General features: G+C 42.9%; 1 protein-coding gene and 1 long non-coding RNA gene across 3 annotated transcripts in view; one reads left to right on the top strand and one right to left on the bottom strand.

The window, feature by feature from the left end:
• The first annotated feature begins 1,940 nt into the window (after positions 1 to 1,940).
• Positions 1,941 to 26,543, top strand: part of GNPTAB (N-acetylglucosamine-1-phosphate transferase subunits alpha and beta) — a 44,635-nt gene continuing 20,032 nt past the window's right edge. Inside the window, exons 1-8 of one of the 2 annotated variants that reach the window (XM_081023941.1) lie at positions 1,941 to 2,217; positions 4,340 to 4,425; positions 13,551 to 13,670; positions 15,114 to 15,155; positions 16,388 to 16,593; positions 18,043 to 18,107; positions 18,722 to 18,856; positions 26,350 to 26,511. In XM_081023941.1, the coding sequence (XP_080880067.1) occupies positions 2,101 to 2,217; positions 4,340 to 4,425; positions 13,551 to 13,670; positions 15,114 to 15,155; positions 16,388 to 16,593; positions 18,043 to 18,107; positions 18,722 to 18,856; positions 26,350 to 26,511 (933 nt within the window). In that variant the 5' untranslated portion in view covers positions 1,941 to 2,100. Of the gene's footprint in view, positions 2,218 to 2,462; positions 2,567 to 4,339; positions 4,426 to 13,550; positions 13,671 to 15,113; positions 15,156 to 16,387; positions 16,594 to 18,042; positions 18,108 to 18,721; positions 18,857 to 26,349; positions 26,512 to 26,543 lie in introns of those variants that run through there. The other variant, XM_081023942.1, reaches the window with a different exon arrangement.
• On the bottom strand, positions 9,854 to 17,124 carry LOC308486887. The gene is made up of 2 exons (XR_013991363.1): positions 16,915 to 17,124; positions 9,854 to 10,885 (listed from the first exon to the last, which is right to left on the bottom strand). It is a non-coding gene; the product is annotated as an uncharacterized lncRNA (long non-coding RNA).

The raw sequence follows: 26,543 nt of genomic DNA, 5'->3' as shown, positions 1-26,543 counted from the left end.
ATTTTAAAAAATTAAGAAGACTGTGCATTCAGCTTGCAAGCTTAATATTGGCAGGAGCTGGCTACAAATTATAGCATAGTCACTCTGGGAAATTTGTCCTTGTCTCCTCTCTCCCAATTAACCTCCATCTCCAGGGCCCACTCCATGACATCACAGGGAAATGCCCCACTAATGTCACCAGGAACCACCACCAAGTCTCAGGTTTGGACCCTGAAATCTCTGGGTCTGGGATACTGCTGACCTGGCCACCATAGTCCTCAATGGGTTTCAGGGGGTGGGGTGGGGAGGGTGTCCCACCATTTGAGGGGGTTTTTTTGGGGGGAGGTATGTCCAGCCCTGGCTGCATTAAATTATTTTAACTTATCCATTGGTGTATATCAGGCATGGCCAAACTCGGCCCTCCAGATGTTTTGGGACTACAATCCCCATCATCCCTTACCACTGGTTTTGTTAGCTAGGGATGATGGGAGTTGTAGTCCCAAAACATCTAGAAGGCCAAGTTTGGCCATGCCTGGTATATATGGACAACTCTCTCTTCTTTACTACAATAGGTCCATTCCTAACTGGATAACACATTCCAGACAGTGTTGGAGACTATAACCGTTTGCTCCGTGGCAATTGTGCAATGGTATACCAGAGTTCTATCCTTTTTTATCAAGTGTTTAACATCTACATGAAACTGTGTGTGATTTCATCAAGGAATATGGTGTAAGGTGTCACCAGTATGTGGAAACATCTAGCTGGTATTTCTTTTGAGTACTGTATTCAAATCAGCAGAAGAGCCTCTCCTGGCTGTTCCTGAGTTGTATTGTGCAGGCCCACGGAAGAGCCTTTTCAGTGGTGCCTCCACATCTGTGGAATGACCCCCTCAGTGAGGTGTGTCTTGCTCCAACTCTGTGTTCTTTCAGATGCTGAATACAAATGCCACCTTTGTCACCAAGAGGCTGGTGGATTAAGTCCTTTTTAGGGTGTTTTAGATTACACTATGTAATTTATGAGTATTATTTTAATGCTTTTTACATAAGTAATTCTCTCTCTCTCTCTCATACACACACACACACACACACACACACACATTGCATTAGAGGCCGAGGAAGAAAAATCAAGCGCCTCTTGCTGCCTCAAAAATGTGAACCATCATTCTAGACCTGACTCTGAAAAGCTCCTAAGAACATAAGCAGAGCTTGCTGGATCAAATAGCCCACAAGTCTAGCATCCTGTTCTCACAGTGGCCAACCAGATGCCTATAGGAAATCCCCAAACATTACCTGACTACTCTTTGCTGCTGTGGTTTCCAGCAAGTGGTATTCTGAGGGGAGGGAGAACACAGCCACGTGTTTAGAAGTACAGTAGTATCAGTAATAATAATAATAATTTTATTATTTATACCCCGCCCATCTCCCTGGGTTGCCCCAGCCAGCCCTTTCCTACATCTATCTTTGTAATCTTTGACAGCCATCCAAGTTGGTGGCCATTGCCTCACCCTGTGGGAGCAGATTCCCGTCCGACCACGCGCCGTGTGAATAATTGCCCCCCCCCCTTTTGCCTGTACTGAATGGCCCCACTTTCCAGCTTCCTTCGGTGCCCCAAGAACCCTAGCAGCGCTACGAGGCAGAACCAAGGGACACGGGTGTGTGAAGAGAACGGACAGACCCGTGTCGGCCCTCCCATCCCTTTTAACCTTTTCTTGTTTTTAAAACGCTTGCATTTGGCTGGGCAGGCCTTCACGCGGCGTTTGCGGTTTAGACTGATTTGTTTAATTTAAAGACTGCGAGGAAGAAGGCCTTTTTTTAGCCAGCGGTCACGAGACCGTGCAAAAAAGGCCGACGAGCACATGACTTTTTCCCCGGGCAGAAAAGGAGACTCTCCACGCTGCTGCTTGAAGCAACGCGCAGCAAGAGGCTGCAGCAGCTGCAGGCCCGAAGGTGGCGCCGTGGCTCCGTAGATGGCGCCGTCGAGCCCGATCCCGGAAGCGGCGGCCTTTGGGATGCACCCGGCAGCGGGGTTGGGCGACGGCTGCTGCTCGGATTGGCCGCCGGCCGCAAGAGAGGAAGGTGGGCACCGGCGGCGGGCTTGTAGGGTGATGGTGGCCGTCGGGTCATGCTGCTGAAGCTCCTGCAGAGACAGACCTATACCTGCCTCTCCCACAGGTATGGGCCTTGCCTTTGCCTCGGAGGCATCGTCCTCATGATCGTCTCTGCCCTGCAGTTCGGAGAGGTGAGTGGAGACCTGCGGGGCCCGCTCCGGAGCAGCCGCCAGCCGGGAGCCGGGGGGTTGTTTTGTTTGCAGCCCTCCCAAGTATCCCCTCCCTCAGCCGCGCTTCCAGGATCCTTCTCCCGACCGCACCTCCCTTAAAATCCTGCTAAGGGTTCCCTCCCTCCTTCCCACCTTGCATGTGACAGACAGTCCCGGTTTTCCTCTTCCCGTCTCCGCTCCAGTCCCCCCGCCCCCGCCATCTTTCCTTTCCCCTGCATTTAAGCAGCTGCGTTACAGGCACAATTATTTTCTCCTTCATTGCATCTCCTGTGTCGGGAAGATCGCAGCCTGTTGGATTTCGGCCTGGTAGGTATGTTACTCCTAAAGACTCGTAGATTTTAGCAGAAACTTTATTTACAGCACGCGCTGCGCCCTTCTCATCTTCCTGAAGCTCCCACCCGTTGTTCTATACGCACATCGTTTCCCTTGCCACTCTTTAATTGCCATTTTTTCTCATTTATATTGCGCCCACCCCCCTACATTCCTCCTGCCTTTCTCTGGATTTCTCCTTGCATTTGTTATACTTCCTTTCTTTATTCATAGCCCACATTACCTACTGCACAGTTTCCTATAGTCTCCCAGCGTTCTTCTTCCGCCATATTCTATTCCTCCAGAAGTTTTGGGCTACAACTTCCATCACCCCTCCCAGCAGGCATAGTTGTGCTGACTGGAGCAGATGGGAATTGTAGTTCGAAACATCTGGAGGGCACCAGGTTGGCCAAGGCACTAGTAGGGATCATTCCCAGTACTTTATGATGTTACCCAGGCAGCTTTGCAGTGTGGGCGGTTGGGAGTGGAGCAAAGAGGTGGAGAACGCCAAGGAGAATCATGAAGGGTGACTGCAGCTGGAGGAAGAACAAGCAAAATGTATAATAATAATAATAATTTATTATTTATACCCTGCCCATCTGGCTGAGTTTCCCCAGCCACTCTGGGCGGCTTCCAATCGAGTGTTAAAAACAATGCAGCATTAAATATGTGTGTGTACTTGTCCCTTTTCTTGGTGAGTGGTGGCAACTAAAACTTGCTGTCAGCAGAGACTGTGGTTAATAGATAGGCCCGAGATAGTGCTAGCCACCAAAATATACATGTGACACTTGCAGAGGAACCACTCCATATCTTGACAGTTTCTGATGCCTGTGTTCATGCAGATCTTGTGATCTGATGTGTCCCTGCTCTGTTCTTTGTCAGTTTTATCTCATTGTCTATTTCCAGTGTTGGGCCTCAGTGGGGAACAATGTGCTTAATAACATATGTTCTTAGCTTAAACAAGCTAAGAACACAGCAACAAACTTTTGTTTCCTAGTTCTCAACATAAAGTCTTCATGTTGAAATAGTTTGTGGGATTGAGGCATCTGATTTATCTTGCTGACAGGGGAGGGGAGGGAAAGTGAGATAAGATGTGAACATTGAGTCCTTGAGTCTGACAAGTTGTGCAGATTTTGTAAATTTCTGGATGTAAAAAAAGAATTTAGTCATCTAAAAACAATTTCAACATAGCTTGGATGGTCTGGAACGGCTCTTGCGGTTTGCATGTCTATGTGAGTAAAATGGAGAATTTCAGGAAAAACCAGATTAAGCTTTGCTCTTCTTACAGTGTAATCGTAAACATGTCTACTGAGATGGAAGTCCTGTTGAATTCAGTGGGGCTTACTCCCAGTGAGTGGGGTTAGGATTGTAGCCTTGGAAGAAATCTTTTCAGTAGGAGGGAACTCAAACATTGACTTATTCCTTGCTAAAGTGTAAGTGGTCCTGCTCTTCTTTCTACATTGGTCTCTCCAGATGACCTGTTTATTGCGCATTCATTCTGATTTGTTTGCATCCCGTTAGCAATTCTTTCTTCTCACACTTTAAAATGCATTTTCTTGTCACTTTCCAAACAGCAGTGAGGTGGAAGGATGCTTTAATCTTCTTTAAATGTGCAAACCTAAAGTTCTGGTATATGATCGATTCACTGCTGTAAAATAATGACAGCCTGGGATTGCCCTGTACCACCACCTGAAGATCAGTGCCACTGATATTAAATGTCAGCCTAATGCATCACCATTTTAGGGTATGATATAAGATACTCCTTCTTTTGTAGGTTGTTCTAGAGTGGAGTCGGGACCAGTATCATGTTTTGTTTGACTCTTATAGAGACAACGTTGCTGGGAAATCATTTCAGAACAGGTAAGTCTTGGATCCAGAATGGCAGTCCCCCCCCCCCTTCCTTGTGTTTGTGAAAGCATTGGTGAACAGTAGCACAGTTTAACCTTTGCACAACCCGTTCTTTCCCCACCTTCAAGCTGTCATTGCTGAAACAGTTTTCGATGGTGGGGGAAAGCGCCCACAACTTTGCCTGCGTGTTGCTATGTTTCTGTCCTTCCTTCCTACAGTCTATATATGAATCAGATTTCTGATGATGTGGAGGAGAATGCAGAAGAAAAAGTGTGGTTGCAGAAAACGGCGATAAAACTTTTCCAAATGCTTGGCTGCCACTTTGATATTCTGTTCATCTTTTCCATTGAACCTGTATATAAGTGTGCAGTCTTTGTATCTATTGTCCCTTCTGCACTGTACATTTAAAACTGTATTATACCATCTTGAACAGTCATGGCTTTCCCTAAAGAATCTTGGGAACAGTAGTTTGTGAAAGGTATTGAAAGTTGTTAGGACACCATGTATTCCCCCCACAGAACTACAATTTCCAAAGCTCCCAGTGAAGAAGAGAGACTGATTGTTAAATCCACCTGAGAATTGCATCTTGTCTGTTTGGGCTTGCTCCTCAACTCAGACTCTTTGGCGTGATGCGGCATCACTTACACACACATTTCCTCAAATCTTCTGTGAGCCTCAAGCAGATGGAAGCAGTGCAAGAGACTCACGCTGCTCCTTCCTAATGCTTCAGGGGAGTCCCTGCACCCCAAGTCCTCTGCAAGTGGCAGAGGATTCTTGTGTTCCACTGAAGCTTTGGAGCAGGCGGAAACTTTTGCTTGTTTTTACGCTCAGCACATTGTGTGAGACTTTCCCCTGAGTTCTCCACAGTTTTTGGAGGTGGCGTGGGGTGCAGAGGATCTATGAGTCATCCTATCCAGAGAATAGTATGTTGTCCCTAAGAGCCAAGGATAAACGAGGGACCGCTATTAAAAGAGGGAGTGTTTGTAGTTGCAGCTGGTCTGATTGCAGTGCCCTCATCTCAACAATTAAAGGTTCAGGCTACCTGATAGCAAAGTATTTGATAAAATGGATACACCATTACCTCTGGGTAGTCAGTTGTGTATATGCTACATCTGATTTTCAATATCATATTGTATTATTGGGGCTCAGCCCTCCTATTTGCTTCTCTTGCCAACCCCCCCGATAACCCCCTAGACCAGGGTGGCTGCAAAAGTACTTAAGCATAGAACCTGCAGGCTGCATGCTACTGTGTCCTGCAGAGAAGCAGAGAGAGAGAGAGAGCCCTTCTAATGCCTTACCAAAGCCGGATAACTGAGGTGCCAGACTTTGGGAAGGAGGTGCAAGGCTCTGGAAGGGCCCTAGAATCGTCCCTCTTCCTTTCCAAAGCTGAAAAAGCACTACAACTAGGTTTTCGGAAGGAGGCTGGATGACTGTAGGATCGTGTCAGGAGAGCCTTCACACCACCTTCCCAAAGCCGAGCGCTGAGATGGGGGGGCGTCAAATGTAGCTGAGGGCCACCCAAGAGGGCATTGAGGGCCACATGCAGCCCTCGGGCCTGCTCTAGACCTTCCTCAACACACTCTGTGCAACTACAAAGCTCCTGGAGAGCCAGTGTGGTGTAGTGGTTAAGAGCAGTAGACTCGTAATCTGGTGAACCGGGTTCGCGTCTCCGCTCCTCCACATGCAGCTGCTGGGTGACCTTGGGCTAGTCACACTTCTCTGAAGTCTCTCAGCCCCACTCACCTCACAGAGTGTTTGTTGTGGGGGAGGAAGGGAAAGGAGAATGTTAGCTTCTTTGAGACTCTTTCGGGTAGTGATAAAGTGGGATATCAAATCCAAACTTTTCTTCTTCCCTTTTCACCTTCCTAACCTCATTTCTGAAACAATTTCTCTCTTCTGCAGCTCCACTTTCCACCTGCTTTTTCTCTTTCATCCATATGGCCATACCTCTCCTACTGTATTTTTGCAACTCCACCCCCCTTATTATTTAACTACTTTGTTGGAAATCTATTGGAATAGAAGAATGTAAATGGGAACAGTAAAATGTGTTATAGCTCACTAATTTGGTTTTGATTGTGTTGAAGTCATAGTCATGCCGGGTTTGAGTTTGAATCATAAAGATTACTCACTTGTTTCTGTCTTCTGACTTCAATTCCAAACAACCATTAATACCCCCCCCCCCAAGAACCACAGTATGTAAGTAACTGTGAATTTTTAAATTAGTTTTTAGCATTTATAATATTGTGATCCTCAAGCTTCTTTTTCTTTCTGAAGTAATTAGTCAAAATAAATTTGGGGGCGATTGCATCGGCTCCCTAAACTTCAGCAAAGCAGGAAAATTGTCTAGAAAGGTAATCTTCATTGAAAGCAGGATGTAGTCTTTGAGGTCATGTTGCTACAAAACATTTGTAGTAATTCTTCTCCACACAAAATATAATCACTGTTAGACATTTTAAATCCCCAGATATACCTTGCACTCACAGTATAGTATACCTCCTGTCTACCTCCTAGTATACCTCCTGTCTACCAAGTAAAGTATTTATTTTCATTGTTGAAGAACAATGAATAGGTTTTTTTCCCTTTGTAAACCGCAGCCAAATGAGGATGTGGCTGATGTTATCAGTCTTAATATTTCAGTTGGCTGCAGTGACCTATCTCTTCCTGGTTGCGTGACCTGTACATAACAGTATCTTTATATATCTGAAAAATACAGTGTAGAACGTAACATCACCTTGGGGTATTAGCATCTTCATTATATGTTTAATATTGGGAATATTTGTTATGGCTGAGAAATGGAGGAAGAGTTGAGAACTGGGAGAACAACCTGTACCTCTCTTTCACCTCTTCCAGTACTTTAGACAAGTGGCAGCTGCAGAGACTGGTTTCCTGGTTTGTTTTTTAGAACATCATAAGAGGGACCAACTAGATCAGGGGTCAGCAACCTATTTCAGCTGTGGGCCAGTCCACTGTCCCTCAGACCATGTGGTAGGCCGGACTATATTTTGAAAAAAATAATGAACGAATTCCTATGCCCCACAAATAACCCAGAGATGCATTTTAAATAAAAGCACACATTCTACTCATGTAAAAACGTGGTGATTTCTGGACCGTCCGTGGGCCGGATTGAGAAGGCGATTGGGCCGGATCCGGCCCCTGGGCCTTAGGTTGCCTACCCCTGAACTAGATGCTTGTGGGAAGCTCATAAGCAGGAACTGAATGCAACAGTCCTCTCCCTGCTAGTGGCTGCAGCTGGCGTTCAGAGGCTGCCTTTGACATTGGAAGCTAGTGGCATTTGATTAATAGCTCTGCTTAAAAATCTCCCAAGGAAGGAGAGTCTCACCACCTCTTGTTGGAAGTCTTTTCCATTGCTGAACAGCTCTTATGTCAGAAAGTTCTTGTGATGGTGATTTTTATGTCTGAGCTGAGCAATTAAATTTGTTCAGTGTGGGTTTAAGTGGAATTTACATGTGGCTAAGTTCGCAGCCTTGGTTATCTTGCCTGGCCCCTTGGGAGATGCATTGATGGAGAGTGTAGATGCCTTTTGAAACACAGGGGCTTTCAGCAGCCTAGATTTCAAAACACTGACAATTTGGGATCATTCACAGCTCATTGAAATAACACTTATGCTTGGGTGAAAGCAGTGCTGGCCCAAGTGAAAAGGGGAGACTTGGAGAAGGGCTCACATGCCTCCTTTAATCTGAGATTGTCCTGGTCCGTTCTGTAGCCAAGAGAAGATGCAATAAGGTTTTCTGTGCAAATACATCAGACTGACAAAGCAGCACAGTAAATATAAAATAGGGAAAGGCTGTATAGAAATAAAATTGACACTAATCTTGCCCCATCATTGACATTGATAACTCAGAATTTGCTATGAAACAGATCTTTTATTATAAACCATAATCTCCACCCTAGGGTTGTTCGCAGTTTATGTTTGGATTTTCATATCACAGGTATACAGGTTTTTCTCATGCTTCCTTTGACTGTGTACTCCTGTTTCCTGGAGGGAACAGGTACTCACATCCAAACTGAGCAGAATTTAACTTCCCAATTGTCAGCTATCAAACTGAGGTTAAATCCTGCTGGGAACAGCACTGAATTGAACCCTCCTACCCCTCAGCTGACATCACAAGTGATGTCCACAGATTGACAGGTGGATGTGGGTTCAGGGTAGTGGCCCTCATGGGTTAAATGACTGATGGGGCAAGATTAGAAACCACGGGGGGCCATTCCTGGTTTAGAGCAACTGTGTCTCCCAGCCCTACCTAGAGATGCTGGGGTTTATACCTGGGACCTTTTGAAGGCAAAGCAGGTTCTGTCCCACGAAGCTATGGCTCTTTCCTGAAGAGCTATGTGCTCTTCTCCTAACCTTCTGGAAGAGGAAATAATGGAGCCCTTCAAGAGCCGTCTTTTGTTCCATATCTGTCAGCACCGCCTCCTGATCAGAAACAGTATTTAAATCTGCTGCTGCCACCAGACTGAAAGGAATTTCCATTTGTTTCTGTCTCATGCCTTCCTTTGTGTCCTAAGAGTCTGCCAGTCTCTTTGCATGAGCCAGATGATTAAAAATAAATTGTTTTTGGATAATTGGTGGTCTAGGATGGCTTGCCAGCATTTCAAGGATTGGGCAGACACAATAAATGTTTTAATTTTCCTTAACTAAAATTAAACACTCTAGGGATGCCCGATTTAACTTGAGACACTTGTCCATCTGGATCAGCTCTCGAAAAAACTGTTGTTATTTGGCCAAAGCAAACCTTCCATTTATACAGCTGTGTGGGTCATGTTCCAGCTACTGAACAAAATCTATTATTTATCATTAAGCGGCACGGCTAATTTGGGGTGTAGCAGGGTATTAAGAATATCCCAGTAGACTATGTTTTTGTAAGATAAAATAAGGTGTTGCAGAACCATTGCACGCGTGTTACAGGACTTTAATAATGGTGCAACAGCAAGCTTGCAAGGAAAAGATTCACCTGTAAGCCAATTCATGCAGGGTTCTGAGTGCATATATTCTCCATCTAGTTAGCAGGTCTTGAAAGGAATCCTCATGCAATGATAGGAGATGGAGAATTTTCCTTTTCTTTTTTTCTTTTTTTTTTAAAGCGTTTATTAATTTTCCAATAAAAACATCCAATTAACATATCAAATCAAATCCAATAAAAATAAAAAACTAAAATAAAAAAGGTCCAATTGTCTTCCAAATTGTAATAATTTTGTTTTGACTTCCCACGGTCTGAATTTCGAAGAATGTTCAACATCATAGTCCTGCCTCTCATCATCCTCAATGTTATTCATAATTCCATGTCCGATTTTTCCCTTCCACATTTTGACTCTGGTTCTACGATCCTCACTCATGTCAGAAAACCGATACTTTTTTTTTCTATGGAGTGCAGATTTGTCCATATATTGTACTCCTTGAACTGTTTTTTCATCGCACCGCTTCATTTAATTGCATCCAATTTCAAAGTTCTGTCCAGCTCTTTGAGAGTTGTTATTTTGGCAGCTCCCAGATCGTTAATCTTTCCCGTCCAGGTGTTATCAAAGAAACAGAGAGAAATTTCCTTCTGTACCCTCCTTGTTGATTTATCTTAAACAGACTGTTTGCAATGTAGCCATATATCAGACAGTTAGCAATTGGCCTTTGGAATCTTCCCAGTCCCCCCTCCGGGCCCTAGAGGGGGGCTGCCAGACATCCATTTAGCCCTCTCTCTCGCTCGTAATCAAAAAAACATCTTTTTGCAAACAGTTGTATATGTAATATTGTTTCCAGTCTTTATAACCAACCATCCGTTAGCTCCTGTTTCTCTTAATCAGGGAAGTATTTCACATATTCAATAACGACGTGGTGCGAGACGCCATTTTGTCCTTTGTCCTTTGTTTTCATCTTTAACAGACATTTGCGGTCTTAGAAGAGAAGTGGCTGCGAGTAGATCCCAATTATATATGAAAGTCCATCTGAACTCACTTTTTGAAGAGCAATTTAAGTTCTTAATGAGACTTGGCATGCATTACGGATTGTTGATGTTAAGGATAAAAGAATTTTTTTTTACATACCAAGCCCATCCACATTCCAAACATCATGATGAGGATCTCTTTGAAGTTCGATCTTTTACACCAGAGACTGTACATACTGCAGGTTTTTTTCAGCTTCTTCAATTCAGAGCGTGTCTGTTTGTTTTCCAAATCTTTATATTTTCCCAAACGGATGCGTCTGGCTATGGGGTGGCATCGCAGGAGTGTCAGCCGTCCCTAGCTCCGTGACCCAGTGCCCCTGCCGTCTGCCACATCGGCAATCTGGGGCAGACCGCGGGTCGTTGAGACAGTCCTCCCCTGCCCTGGGGAGGCTGCCAGGGCTAATTACCCCCATATCAGCCCTGAATTATCGGAACGGCTAAAGTCCGATTGTGTGGGATCAGCCATTTTCCACCGCCGGAAACAGGAAGTGAAGAAGGAGAATTTTCCTTTTCTAAGACTGCAAAAGTAGATGCAAACGAATGGATATAAAGCCAGTCAAACCAGGCAGTTTTGAAGCTAGAATTAACTTTTACAACTTTAGGCATCATAATTAACTTTTTTAAAAAGGCAACTACTCCTATGAAGTATATTTATTAAATATCTACTGAACTCTCACACATTATTTATTGGTAAACAGGAAAACAAAGTACATGTAATCCAATGTGGTAAACTGGATCTCAGATAATTTAGGACAGGCTTCCTCAACCTCGGCCCTCCAGATGCTTTGAGACTACAATTCCCATCATCCCGACCACTGGTCCTGCTAGTTAGGGATGATGGGAGTTGTAGGCCAAAAACATCTGGAGGGCCGGGATTGAGGAAGCCTGATTTAGGACATGGGGAATTTGGGAGGCCCCACAGAATGCCCCTCATTGCCCTCATAGCCCTCTTTCCTCGCTTTGTAGATTATTTAGTATGAACAGAGATGTACCTGCATACATTCAGGGGCCAGTGAATGCCAATTGTGTGCTCTTTTTGTTCCAAACAAATGATGGACAGATTGTAAGGGGGTCCAGGGGCAGCAGCATGCTGTGGTTTGTACAAAACATGTAGATGAAAGGAAGCACTTTCTCGCACTGCAAAGTAGTTAAACAATGGAACTCGCTGCAGTGGTAGCGATTGCCACCAACTTGGGTGACTTTAGAAAGGGATTTGACAAACTCATGGAAGATAAGGCTATCAGTGGCCACTCGTCATGATGGCCATATAGGCTTGCTCTGGTGTTCCTTGGAATATTGGGGATCATAAGCAGAAGTGATCTGTTGTGCTTGCGGGCTTCCTTGATTGGCTGTTGTGGGAACAGAATGCTGGGCTCGATAGACCTTTGTTTTGAACCGGTAGGGCTACTCTTAACATTCTTTCCTTTGTATATCTGTGGGCGGAGGAATGAGGCCTCCCTAATTCCCTTCCTGGACATTTGCTGATCATAGGCACCAGGGGGGACTGCATGTGAACTGGTACTATGTGTGTTAGAACAGGGTGTGCAGGGGGTCTGGCTGTGGCAAAGTCAGGAAAAACAGACAGTGAGGATGTATCTTTGGCCAATTTAACACAAACAATGACATAGCTGGAATAAATCATGAATGGCTGGTTGTGACACATTGTTTTCCTCCGCATAAGTATTTTTAGAACAGTTTCGACAGAAGCCATAGGTGGAAAATGTTACATTAAGTTTGAAAATCCATACTGGTTTTGAACGTGGGCAGGATGTGTGAGCAGAAAATGTGATTTCCCCCTCCTACTTTTCATAAGAGTTTTCCAGAGTTATAAATTAGGATCTGAACTCCTGAATCAAGGGCTGAGTTTTGGAATTAAGACTGTGGTTGTCAATCCCTGGGGAAGACCATGGAACACCTAGAAGAGGGAAACAAACTTTTTGGCTTCCTGAAACAGATGGGACCTTCCTCTCCACACCAGCCATAGATTAAATGCCTTGCAGCAGAGGAGCCTAACAGATCCATGCTGGATTTGTTGAGGTGACCTTCTTCCCCACTTGCCACATTATAATCCCAATCTTGTTTATGATTAATGTGGGACATGAGTGGCCTCTTCCATGGATCTTCGCACACAGCAATGGGTTGCATGCACATACGACCCTGTGCAAGGAGCTCTGCACAATCTGCTATGAGAGGTGTGTTTTTTTGGGGGGGGGGTTTAGTATGGTAGATGTAGGTTTTATTTATGTATCTCCTGCTCTAAAAGCACTATACATTTAAGAATGGGGAGCCAAACTCAAAAATAAGTGTTTGAGAAATACTGCATGAAGGGTCATTGGAAGGAAAGAACATAAAAAGTTACAAGTTTTAAGAATCTTTCTTTTGTTGTCGTTTAGTCGTGTCCGACTCTTTGTGACCCCATGGACCAGAGCACGCCAGGCATGCCTATCTTCCACTGCCGCAGTTTGGTCAAACTCATGTTTGTAGCTTCGAGAACAGTGTCCAACCATCTCGGCCTCTATTGTCCCCTTCTCCTTGTGCCCTCAATCTTTCCCAACATCAGGGTCTTTTCCAGGGAGTCTTCTCTTCTCATGAGGTGGCCAAAGTGTTGGAGCCTCAGCTTCAGGATCTGTCCTTCCAGTGAGCACTCAGGGCTGATTTCCTTAAGAATGGATAGGTTTGATCTTGCAGTCCAAGGGACCTTCAAGAGTCTCCTCCAGCACCATAATTCAAAAGCATCAATTCTCGGGCGATCAGCCTTCTTTGTGGTCCAGCTCTCACTTCCATACATCACTACTGGGAAAACCATAGCTTTTACTATACGGACCTTTGTCGGCAAGGTGATGTCTCTGCTTTTTAAGATGCTGTCTAGGTTAGTAAGTGTATTTTTAATGTGTAAACATTATTTTTAATGTATTTTTAATGTATAAACCAGAGTAAGTGTATTTTTAATGTGTGGTGATGCAGAAGCACATTGATTAAAAATGAGAAACTGATGAAGAAACAAAGCTTAACTGAATGTTTTGATTATGCCAGAAATAATGGAACAAGTTTATCATTTGAAACTCATGAGTTTCAACTGACTGGTTGCAGGCGAACGTAATCTGTGCTGCTGTGAATTGTTTTTCAATTTAAGCCTGGACAGGTTGAGCTGGTTTCTCTCTCTTAATGGGATTTCTCTTATAGGCTTTGCTTGCCAATGCCTATTGATGTGGTGTACACCTGGGTGAATGGCACAGATGTTGAGCTGATCAGGGAACTGCAGCAAGTGAGGAAACAGATGGAGGAAGAACAGAGAATGATGAGGTAAGAACATTCCTCTGCGTGCACAGTATGCTGAGCTGCCCTGGCTGGAGGTAAGAAAACTAAAACAATTGGGTTGTGTCCCGTTTTAGTCCTACTCAGAGTAGATCCATTGAAACTAATAAACACGACTAACTTGGTTGGCATCCATCTGCCTTGGGAGACCATAGAGGAGCACGCCTTTGGGGGTGAAGTCAAACTGTTGGAAGGTTACAGCATGTGCTGCAGCTGTAGAGACTTGCTAACTTAGGCCCATTAATTTTAATGGGTTTACTGTGAGTAGGACTTGGTTGGATACAGCCCAAGGTTTTGCCAGAAGGAAGTGAACCTCCCTAAGATGCCATAGGCTTTTGCAGGTGAATAAATTCATAAGATTGGCTTTTGCCGTTGGTCTATCCTTGTTCTTACCTGTTTCTATTCTTGCACATCCAGTGTCAATTGGAAGGAAACATCTAGATACTTCATGTTAGAGAATTTTGCATGTTACCTGTTTTGTGCTTCTGGTGTAATATTTGAAAAAGGACTCGCATTTGGGAGATTAGCAAGTTGATTCATATCTGCAGCATGTACATCTCCCACATATAAGACTCTCTTTTCAGAGAGTATTGTATTAGGGGCATGGCATTTTGCTTTCTCGGATGCCAATAATTCTTGCAAGCAGGTAACATCACTTGCAAGCAGGTAACATGAAAACAATGTTTTGTATGTTCAGCTGGCCCTGACCACTTGGCTTCAGTGCGACTGTGAAAGTCTTCTTGTTCTCACTAAAGAGGAGGGTCCCTGATTCTTGCCTTAGTTCAGAGTGCTCCAAGCAGTGAACTATATAGAGGCTATAGCAACATTTGGATTCATAGAATGACCAAGGATGCTATGAACATCTGGAAGCATCTGGAAGGCAATGTTATGGTGTCATGTGAATGCTGCTGGAAAACTCTTCAATGCGTTTGTGGCTCTTTGCAAGGATCACAAAGTTTGTAATCAATTTGCTTCATGGATTGTCCAGTTCGATTGAGAGTCTCTGCAACAATAGCCAACGTAAACATTTATGCCCTGCCACAGTCCAATTAATCCTTGAGGTTAGCTGCTTGCAGGCCTTATGCTCTCTGTGGGATGCTGCCACACTGAAGTGTGTTTCAGCAGCCTTCATTTGTGGGGATGTAATTAAATTGGCCATTCATCCTGTAGATTTATCGGGCACGGCTCTCAGTTCTTTAACTGAACCACCTGTGCTTGAATTGCTTCTGTGTCCTAATAGGTGGTATGAATGGGAGAGGTTTGATGCTGTGACATATTCTGCTACTTCTGGGTTTTGTGTGCAAAAACTCACCTTATTGAGATTCTCTTACTGTCTACAGGGTGATGAGAGTAACTAGAACCTGTGTTCATTTTGGGTGTATATGTTAATTCAGGGGGGATTTAATAGTTATGCGTTTACTTGTATTTTAGGGAAATTCTTGGAAAGAATACAACTGAACCAACTAAGAAAAGGTAAGAAATAATATAGGTGTTTCATGTTTTTTGTTTAAAAGGCTTTCAACTATCAATATATTAATTACTGTGTGAACCTTAACTGACACTGTAATTTCAAGTGAGTGAAGTAACATTTAAAATAGCCATGATCAAGGGGTAGGACAAAACTGGTACACTTTTCCTCATGTTCTAAAGTAAATAATTCATTATTAAATTATAATTGTTGTTGTTTTGTTTTATTTCTTGTACCCCGCCCATCTGACTGGGTTGCCCCAGCCACTCTAGGTGGCTTTCAGCAAAATATAAAGGAATACAACAAAACTTCAAGCATTAAAAGTTTCCCAAAACAGCGCTGTCTTTAAATGTCGACAGAAAGTCATATAATGGTTTATCTCTTTGACATCTGATAGGAGGGTGTTCCACAGGGCGGACACAACTACCAAGAAGGCCTTCTGCCTCATTCCCTATCTGCTCACTCAAAAATCAGGCTTTTGTAGTTATTCTCAATGATCCACACACACCTAAAGCAATATGGGTGATGTCCACCATACGGACAAAACCTCAAAATGTGAAGACATGTTTCATTGTTACCTCTAACTGTAAGAGAAAGGTTAATGAGGTGAGCAACAAGGCCCATGTAAACCCAACTAGCAGCTGCCAAATTGCTCTCATGGTACAGAACATAGACTGCTTTCTACTTCATTTATTTCTGGCTTCTGTATTTTATCAGGCTGGGCAACCTAGAAAGGCTGTATGCAATACAGCAGTGGTCCTCCCACCCCAGAAAACTTGAAAATGGCTGAGGGTCTTGGCAGATCACTTAATAACTTTTTTTGCCCGTTGTAATTTCAGTGCCCTGTGTGGTGGAAATAAAATTGTCATGCAATAAAATACAATACATAAGAAATAAAAGAAGCAATAAAAGACAGTTTTAAAAATCAATATGAATATTTAATATGTGGGACCTGCTATCTCCTATCTACAGAAACGTCATGGACAGCCTGAATGAAGCTCATGGACCACAGGGAACCCCTGTAGTATACTGTGACACATGACAAATATTTAAAGAAATGATTACTTTAAGTATAGATTTGACCTGGGATATATTTCTGCAAAATATGAATAAACAGAGAGCAGGCAACGCCATTGGGGTGTGTGTGTGCTTCTTTATCAAAAGCTAGTCAAAGCTGAATAGCCACGTGCAGCTTTGAACCTGAGAGTATGCCTGACTTTTGCTGTCTTGATCCTAGTGAGAAGCAACTGGAGTGTTTACTGACACATTGCATAAAAGTGCCAATGCTCGTCTTGGATCCAGCTTTGCGGAGCAACATCACTCTTAAGGACCTGCCCTCTGTCTATCCCCTGCTGAGATCTGCCAACAATATATTCCTGGTTGCCAAGCCAAAGAACCCTTCCACCAACGTTACTGTAGTTGTTTTTGACAGTTCTAAAGAAGGTAAGGATCTATTTTAAGTCTTCTCCCACTAATTGGCAACATATGGTTTTAGTTTACCATAGGATTACTACTGTTTCAGGGGACTCTTCTCTAGGGGATTTCCTTCTCCTCCTCCTCCTGTTGTTGCAATGATTAAAGGATGTCAGTAGATAAACTTAGGAGGCAGAGGAGAATGTGTCCTAAAAATAAGGTCCCCCGTAAATGAAACTTGATCTAGGTTTATGTAGAGAAATATGTACACGTAGTGATTTGGTGTCCCCCAGTTTATACGCAAAAATATCGGTGCCTCCTTAATAAAAATAACATGACATTACCACTTACTTCATTTGGAGAATAATTTGTTAGTTTCTTAATTTTTCAACAACAGCAGCAGAGAGGTTTTGCCTTGGGCAAAATGTGGACCATGTTGTAATTGTTCTCTCAGTGCTCTGCATTTTGCTTTCATGATGAGGTGAGGTGTTGCGTAGCCTGTTGTTCAGATTCCCTTTCTAGTCCCTTGAGACACGCTGCTCACAGAGACACGGGTGCATCTTCTTTGTCTGTACACAAGGAGATGGTAGTTGTATTTATTTTTATTTTGTTTATGAAGCGCTTCCCATAAAACACCCCAGAGCAATTTTAACATTAAAAGCAATTCCGTGTCCAACAGAGGCATTGGGATAAAACAAATCTCTACTTAAAAGACTTGTTGGAAATGAAAGGTCTTTAATAGGCACCCAAAAGATAATATGTGAGATTGAGTTCCAAAGCATAGGTGCTGCCACATTAAAGGCCAAATTCCTAGGTCATATGGAACAGATTGACTGACAATATGGTATCTGTAGGAGGTCACTGTCTGCAGAGCACAGTAATCAGATGACTATATAAGGGTCGAGACAGTCTTTTAGGTATCCTGATCACAAGTAGCATAGGACTTTGTACCAGCACCTTGAACTTAGCCCCGTAGCTAATTCACACAAAATAGCCCAGTGAGGACTTTCTTTGGGGGGAGAGTGTTGGAAAAGGGAGGGAGGGACATTAAATGGAGCTGCTGGAATCCTTCATACTGCAACATTTTGTTACAGATCCCACCCTCCAGGTAAAACATCTTTTCTTACTTCTTATTCTTACTTCTACAATAGCTGATGGAGAGAAAACCCCTCATCAAGGGACTGTGGCATTGTGATTTGTTTTTTGCATTGGCTAACAAATATTGCCTTTGGCTTTGAAATTAGATAACCAGCTCTGATGGTTCGGGGGCAAGTTATCCCCATTCTGCAGTGTTGTTGTTAAAAAATATTTATTTCATAAAATTTATATAGCACTGGATTGTAAGAGAAAACTTCAAAGTGTCCCATAGCAAGTATATGTGAGATCTCAAAAGAGTTTTTATTTACAAATTATGCAGTGTATTGCTGCAAAAATTCTGTAAAAGTTTTGACCTGTGATTTGAATTATTGAACATTTCAGCCGAAGATGTCCATTCTCAGATGTTAAAGGAAAGCAGCAAGCAAGCAGTGTGGAGAGGCTATTTGGTATGTTCCTTTAAAATGATGTTGGTATATATACTAGAAAGGGACGCGGGTGGCGCTGTGGTCTAAACCACAGAGCCTAGGGCTTGCTGATGAGAAGGTCGGTGGTTCGAATCCCTGCCACGGGGTGACCTCCCATTGTTCGGTCCCAGCTGCTGCCCACCTAGCAGTTCAAAAGCATGTCAATTGCAAGTAGATAAATAGGTACCACTCCGGCGGGAAGGTAAACGGTGTTTTTGTGTACTGCTCTGGTTCACCAGAAGTGGCTTAGTCATGCTGGCCACATGACCTGGAAGCTGTCTGCAGACAAACGCCGGCTCCCTTGGCTTATAGAGCGAGATGAGCGCGCAACCCCAGAGTCGTCTGCGACTGAACCTAATGCTCAGGGGTACCTTTACCTTTATATATACTAGAAAGTTTGGATCCTTGCTTGGATGCAAGGTCCTGTTTCTTAAAATTCTTTATTTTGCTGTAATATTTCCATAACTGCTGTAATAGCCTGTAAGTAAAATTCTCATGCTAAAAGCGTGAGTTCTCCCCTAGGGGGCACAATGGGGAAAAAAGTGTTAGTCATTTTAAAAAAGAATTAAGAAAATAATAAATTCCCTTACTTGCAGACTACAGACAAAGAAGTTCCTGGTTTAGTAATAATGCAAGACTTAGTTTTCCTCAAAGGATTTCCACTTACATTCAAAGAGACAAATCAGCTAAGAGCAAAACTGCCCGAAAACCTTGCTTCCAAGATAAAGCAGGTAAGTGTCAACTAGTATAAGAGCAAAATCTAGCAGATGATTGTGAATAATGGAGTAAACCTTCTGCTAAAAATCATTTTCTCCTTGCACGCAAATCAAAATGATTTTCTTCTGTGCTGTTACTGTATTCATTTACCACTGTAGTAGTCTCATAGGTTATTCAAAAGATGCCAAATCCTGATTTGAAAACTTTGGCTGCAAACTAAAAATTCTCTTGGAGATGGCCTGCTTGAGGCAGAAAATCCAAGAGGCTGGTCTAGTTCAGGGGTTGGCAAGGTTTACCTCGTCTGGGCCGGTTCACTCCAGCAGAGATCCTCTGTGGGCTGGATCGTGCAGTGTGCAGGGACTCACCGAGCGGGTGGCTCGTGGGCCGGTTAAATGACCCCCGTGGGCCACTTGTGGCCCATGGGCCTTAGGTTGCCGACCCCTGGTCTAGTTCTGCATATGCCCCATACATTGAAAGCACTATCCCCGCTCCAAATCCTGGGAACTGTAGCTTACCTCTCACAGAACTGCGTTTCCCAGCACCCATAACACACTTCAATTCCCATGATCCTTTGGGTGGTCTCTTTAAATGTATGGTGTGTACACAGCCCCAGGGTCCTACAAGACCTTACCCAGCTCCACAATTCTATGAGCTCTGGCACCCTGAATTACAAGCCACTGGAAATGTAAATTATGTACCTGCATATGCCCAATTTTGCGTTAGCCCAATAAATATCCTTGACGTGCTTTGCAAAACAGTTTGCTGCATTATTCTAAACTGAATTCGCAAAAAATTCTGCCTAACAGTGTTGGTCAACACACAGCTGATTGGACTGAATTCAAAGTTGCATGCATGCCCTATGTGCTCTATGTATAGAACCATATGCTTGCACATCGCATATAACTTTTATATAGGATCTGTGAAGCTACTCCCATCATTTTTTGTGAGTTAATGACTTAAAGAGCTTGGGCAATCCCAGTGGGATTTTGGTCTTCCCCATCCTCCTCACTCTTTGAACAGCAGAGCCATCTTACAAGCATCTTTTGGTTTCAAAAGTGGTATGCAGCCTGATAGGCTGATGTTTGAGGACCTCGGCCCCAAAGTGCCCTTAGGCACCCAGACGTTAGTGTGTAGTTCATTGGATCCCAGCCATTATCCTTGCTCAGATGACTTTGTTAAATCCTTACTACAAGAAAACTGTTCTATTAAATTGTTCCCTATTGCAATAGTTAAACCCCAAGTAATGTTGTGTTTCTGCTCTCAAAACTGGATACAAGTCTGATTATTTGAGTGCCTATTTAGCTGTTATATTGTTGCACCTCAAGCTGGTCTTCTCTTTAACGGTACGGATTGATGGAATGAATGTCTTGCAATCAATTTAAATTGCACAATTTTGCATTTGAGCAGAACAATGAAATTCTGTAAGAAAAGAAATCCAATCCAGTTCCAATCCAAGGCATTGGAAGAAAAAGTTGGTACCATTGAAACAAATAATTTGTTTCATTTAATGCCATAGTCCGAAATTGCAACACTGCGTAGAAATCGGCAATTGGCCACTAGGTGTCACCCTCCTCTTTTCAAATCTTTGTGAATGTTTGGCCCAAGGTTTTGCAAAGGTGACCTAAAAATAAATATTCCAAGCTTATGCCCTTCTTGAGCCAGAGAGTTCAGTGCTGTTAAACCAGTATTTCAGTGCCATTGTAGCTATTTACCTACCATACACAAAAATGAAGGAGTGATTCATTTCTCTTTTTTTGTTATAAAGTTTGAAACCCAGTGTTTGTCCAAATATTCTGACTGTAGCTGTTACTCAAAACTTTCATATCTGTCTTGCGATTTTTGCATGCTACAAATCTGGGGTGCTGTTTGTGGGAAGGACTTTCCATGATACTCATTTTTTTAAACATCACAGTTCCTTCAGTATTTGATTCTGGTGGCTGAATTTTGGCTGCAAGGTGCTCACAGACTAAATATATGACAATAGATTGATGCCAAGCAATACACTTTGTTCCACGACTATATTTAAACTTGATTCTAGTAACTTCTGATACCTCTTCCTGAAAGTGCTAGAGCTGAAGCCTGTGGCAATAATGTTATTTATAGACAACTTTAAGGATTAATCATGCTTATAATATTGTAGTATGTTGTACAGGCTGTGTTAGAAACTGGAGGCTATTTTCTGGATTTTAACTGCAGTCTATATTAGGGGCGGGAAAACCTTTTCATCCCAAGGGCCACATTCTATTCTGGCAATCCTTCCAAAGTTGTGCAGGGCCAAAAGTGACGTCTAATTATTAACCACAGCTTCCTGTTTTCTCGGAACCCAATGAATTGTGGTTTGAAATAAAAAATTAAGAATCTTTATTTGCATCAGCAACTAGCCATAGCAATAAAATAAAACACAATGCACTGAAGATAGAGGCGAAAACTTAACTATACAAAATATATTCTGGAGGTTTACATCAATCAATCAATCAATCAATCAATCAATAAATGGATCTTATTCTAATTGCCCCTGCTAATTTTTTTGCAGTTTTTGTTGTCACCTGGTTGTCTTGATCAGCTAGAAGAAAGGACACAGTAGCAATGTCTGAGCGACCTGGTATGGGGTAGTATAGAGTGGTAATAACCTCACTCCTCAAATCTTTATAAAGAGTGCAAACCAGAAGCACATGAGCCACTGACTCAATACTGCCACATAAGCATTTTCCTGGTGGATTTTTTGGAAACTGACCCGCAAGTACAGCCGAAGGCAGTATATTTAATCTTGCCCAAGTGAAAGCGCCTCTGTGTTTTGGAATTGTTAGATTTTGCAAATAGGGTGCCAACCTATCAAAACGACTAGGTGGGAAATAATCATACCATGGGCAAAAATTCCTTACTACTTATGTTGAATTGATCCAGCTTCATAAACTGTGGTTTGAAGTTTGCTTGTTCTAAACTAAAGGGTAGTAAAGGGGTGAGTGAGTAGCACAGTTTGATTCAGGAATGCCTTTCACTGGGGTGAGGAACCTGCAGCTCTCCAGAGTTTGTTGGACTCCAGTGCCCATCAGCCCCACCCAGCATTGCCAGTGGTGAGGATGATGGGCATTGTAGTCTAGCAATATCTGGAAAGTCACAGGTTGCCCCACCCCTGCCCTGGAGCCAAGAAGCTTGCTTACACATATGGCCTATGAAAAGACAAATTCTTACATTTCCTTAACTCATTTGGCATGAATAGACTCAGGTGGTTGTGAGAATTTGTTTCTCTCTTGCGTTTGTGTTCTAAACAAACCATTGCTAAAATTAACTGGAGCGTGTCAAATTTTGACGAAACAGCTAACTGCTGTAACCAAAACTGGAAGTGAAAACTTCTGAACACTTACTAGTGATTGTTCCAGGGAGAGACTAGATTGATTCGCTTCACAGTTAGACCATGATTTATTGTAATGTCTGAACATGGCCAGTATGTGAATGACTTCCTTTTGTCAGTTATGAGCTTTCCGCTTGGTATTATCTTAGTAATCTTAGTATTAGAAGAAAAGAAGAAGAAGAAAAAATACTTTTTCTCCACCTCCACCATTCATAATTCGATAATCAGTTTTTCACCACTTGGTAGCTCTCCTTGTTAGTCATTTACTTAATTTGGGATCCATTGGGGGAATATGCTTTTATCAGTAGGGGTGTTTTGTTTGTTGGGACTTGGAACCACTGAGAAAACCCAGGAAAAGATCGAGCTTTGTTTTATTCAGGGTAACTTTATGCATCCTTCCATAGCGATGAGGATGAAGAGGATAAGAGACAGGGAAATCCTGTGTCCTTAATACAGCCTTCCTGTGTGCAGTGGAAACTTCTGCGAAACATTGCATAAATATATTTTCGATGATGCACAGTGGAGGGGACAGCATGACATTGTTCTCCTAAATAAATGCGAGGCTGCTTGATGGCAGCTTTGCAATCCGTAGCATTTCCACAGCATTATTTTTGGAGAGTGCTTGCTGGTATCCATAACTCTACCTCCATTTCAACAACTACCGAGGCCACCCTTTCATCGGTTTGTCCAGATGATGATGCTCTGGAAGGGCTGAGATTTATCGGATTTTCCCCATGACAGACCTCATGAGTCAGATTTAGAGCTATCGGGTGGCGCATGAATTCAAACCATCAACGGCCTTAAAATGTCACAAGTGTGACAGCTGGGCCTATGTTTGCTGTGAGAATGGGATGGGTAAACGGGACAAATGTCTGAAAGGAAAGAGGAAAGGTCAGTTTAAAAAAGAAAAAGAAACGATTCTGGGGTTGGGGTTCATTTATGTTGGACAAATGTAATATAAATACACTTGAATAGCATTTGTAAAAAATAATCTGGCAATATACTGCTATAAAGCATTAAATGTGGCGTGTGGAACTTTTTCCCAGCCTGAGGATCACTTTCCATCGTGGGCATCTATCCACTTTCCTTATGCCAGGTGTGATTTTCTAAACTTCCGTCAACTCGCCTTTTATCTAAGCTGAAAAGTCCCAAATGTTGCAACCTTTCCAAATAGAGAATCGTTTTCCTCATAAGGAGCTGCAGTTTTATGGGAAAGTCAGATGGACAGGGAAAGGGGATTTATTGCATGGATATATTTCAAATATTAAAAATGCACTTGGGTTGGTTGCCCACCCCCACCCCCCGGCCACTGCTGCCCAATGGAATTTCACAGCCTCTGATAGTGATGTATTTTGGCGCACACACAAAATGGGTGCATATGAGCAACTAAGCAAAGTATATAAATGAATATTCCTCTTTGCAATTAGCCTTTAAATCCCAGAGGCTGCATGTATCTTTTGCTTTCTAACATTGGTTCAATTCTGGTCGTATGAGCTGCCGTTAACACAACTTTCGCAAATACTTATATAGTGAGCAGTTGCTCACCTTCTTCCTCTGCTCAGTGCTGCTGTGGCTCTTGATTCTCTCCTTGGCTCACACTGTAGGTATGCCTTTGGCCATGGCTCTGCTTCTGCATATTGAAGCTTTAAAGGGCTACTACTTATAGCCCATTAAGACTGACAGAGGGAATCTGAACCCCATTTACATCCACCTCAGTGCAGTCCATTAGGTCAATGCTCTGCTGAGAGGCCGTGCAATCCAGCTGCTCTCTGGTAGACTGTACAGTGTTTCTTTCATATGGCGCACAGGTTAGCCACTTAGGAGTTTGCCTGGGGTTAACTTTACTTTCCTGAAGTGAGGAGCAAGTTGCAATGCTGCCTTTAACACGCCTACACATGGCTAAGCTTTCAGATCTCACCTTGCGACCAGTGTAACTTTTTTACTTTTTTCTGTTGAGCACTTGCCTCAGTAAATACATCTGAAGATTGCTTTCCTTGAATAAGAAAAGCAGCCCGTTGCCCTTTGTGAGCCACAATTGCTGTTTGACGTTGTGCTTAGTGCACCAACCTTTTGCCTCCCCCTGATCTAGCCCATTATGAAAGCTGATATCTAGACTTAACTGGTGGCAAGTGTTAAAAATAGCAAGCAGATCAAACAGTTCCCCAGTAATAAATGACCTTAGCAGTGGATTGGAAATCTTGGCTGAGGATTCGGAGAAGACCCACAAATGGATTAGTTCTGGAGCCTTTTTGAATCTCAGATTTCTAGTTCCTTTAAGCCATTTCAGAAATGTGTATTGGCGAACACATAGATAAACAAACAACTGATGGGCAGCTTCATTTCAGGATATGGTATAGTATCTTAAAAATGAAATTTGTTGCAAATGGTATTTTCAGTTTAAGGAGACTGGATGTTACAGGATCTTAAAGTTGGTTTATTTTTATTTATTTATTTTAAAAAAACAAGAAGTCCTAGATGCACTGTCCAAGGATTGTAGTGCAAATAATTTCTAGGACTCTATAGCTGCATTCAGACACAATTACTGGGGTTCAGTTGCAAAACAAGACCTGTGCTTATGCACTTTTCCCTACCCCTCACTTTCTTCTCTTCTTGTGCTTGGCTTACTTGACCATTTCCTGCTTTGATCTATCCATAGTTTATCATTTTATCTGGACCAGCAAACAGTGGTTTGAGCAAGCCTTCCAAACCACAAACCAGCATCAAACTGTGACTTGCAATCCTGATTTGGAGTCTTAACTTCAACTGTCATGATTTGGATGTAATAGCAAACTACAGTTTAAGCAAATCAGGAATTTATGGAGCCACGTGCGCCAGGGATTACTATAGCACAGGAGTTGTTATCATTGTTTGGACGATAGAAGTTACGTCTGAATACAATTTCTCTTTCTAGCCAAAATTTAAAGGATGAGTGTTGAAACTAACTCTTGTTGGTTTTCATCTGTTTTATCTACCTAACTTTTAGTGTGTTATGGGGGAACAGGTACTGTCTTTTCCTGAGAAAGGTAGAAGCTGCCATATGCTGAAGAGAGCTAGCGTGGAAAAATGGATCAAGTGTTAGACTGAGAAGACCTGGGTTAAATCATGAAACTTATGGATTTATAAGAGGCTCTCTCTTAGCCTAACCTTCCTTATGGGATAAATTTGAGGATTAGAATGGGATAGCTTGCATATACTACCCAGGGCTTCTTGAAGAAGAGGCAGGATACAGATGTGGTGATAATAATCTGGGTCCATAATGATGTGGAACCATCTGGATGATGCACACATGATTCCGCAACAAAAAGGCTTATTTGTTTATGGCCTCATAACATAAGGTTATCGGAGCCATTTACAGTATATCAGTATAAAAGCAATAATGGGACTGCACTGGTTATTTAAAAAGCTTAGGTGACTTAGTGCTGGAAAGAAGACAAGGATGGCGCCAGGTGACCTTCTCTGTGAAGGCCGTTCCATAACTAGGGTGCCTCCACCAAAAAGGCCCTCTCCCTGGTGGTGACCCACTTCACTTTATTCGGTGGGGGCACTTGGATTGGGGCCTCCAAAGAACATCTTAAGATTCAGGTAGGTACGTATGGAAGACGATGGCTTTAAATTTAAATCAGCAATTTAAACCAGCACTTTAAATTGGGCCCAGAAACAGACTGGAAGCCATTGTGCAGTGATCCTCCTCAGGTTCCTCCATTGCACCACCACCCTAACCGAGCATGCTCAGTCCACAGGGTTCCCCCTGCCCTGTAAAGATTTTTGCACTTCCACAAACCTTGAGGTCCCACTGAGCGTGGGAATACCTCCCTGTTGTGCATGGAGATTACAAGTTTATCTATAAAAGGATCAGCACATGGAGAACTCAGATCGCTATACTGTATAATGTTCAATTGTTAGTCTTTCTTTGAGAAATGTTCCCTTTTGATTCCCAGGTGCAGTTCCCTTATGAGTGATACCTTTTATGAATGATACCTTTTTATGTTTCATTCGGATTACAGTTTTGTATTGAATTTTCTGCTCTCCCATCTACCTCTTCTAACTTACGGCAAGAATATTGTGCTGTCAGTGAGTCATGCAAAAAAAACACACCCCAACACATTTCATTTGTGGGTACGTGCCAGGATTGGAATATTGGTTTCTCCTTTGTAGTTGCAGCTTTATTCGGAAGCTGGCGTAGCTCTCTTGCAACTGAATAACCCTAAGGATTTCCAAGAGCTGATCAACCAAGCTAAGAAGAACATGACTATAGAAGGGAAAGAACTGACGCTTAATCCTGCTTATTTATTATGGGATCTCAGTGCCATCAGCCAGGTAGGAGTCGTTCTCTGGTGTATGGGCATGCT

The sequence above is a fragment of the Podarcis pityusensis genome (genome assembly GCF_964106645.2).
Source record: "Podarcis pityusensis genome assembly, chromosome: 10".
NCBI classification, from domain to species: Eukaryota; Metazoa; Chordata; class Lepidosauria; order Squamata; family Lacertidae; genus Podarcis; species Podarcis pityusensis.
Note: the sequence above shows the minus strand (reverse complement) of the source record. Positions and strands in the feature narration are given on the sequence as shown.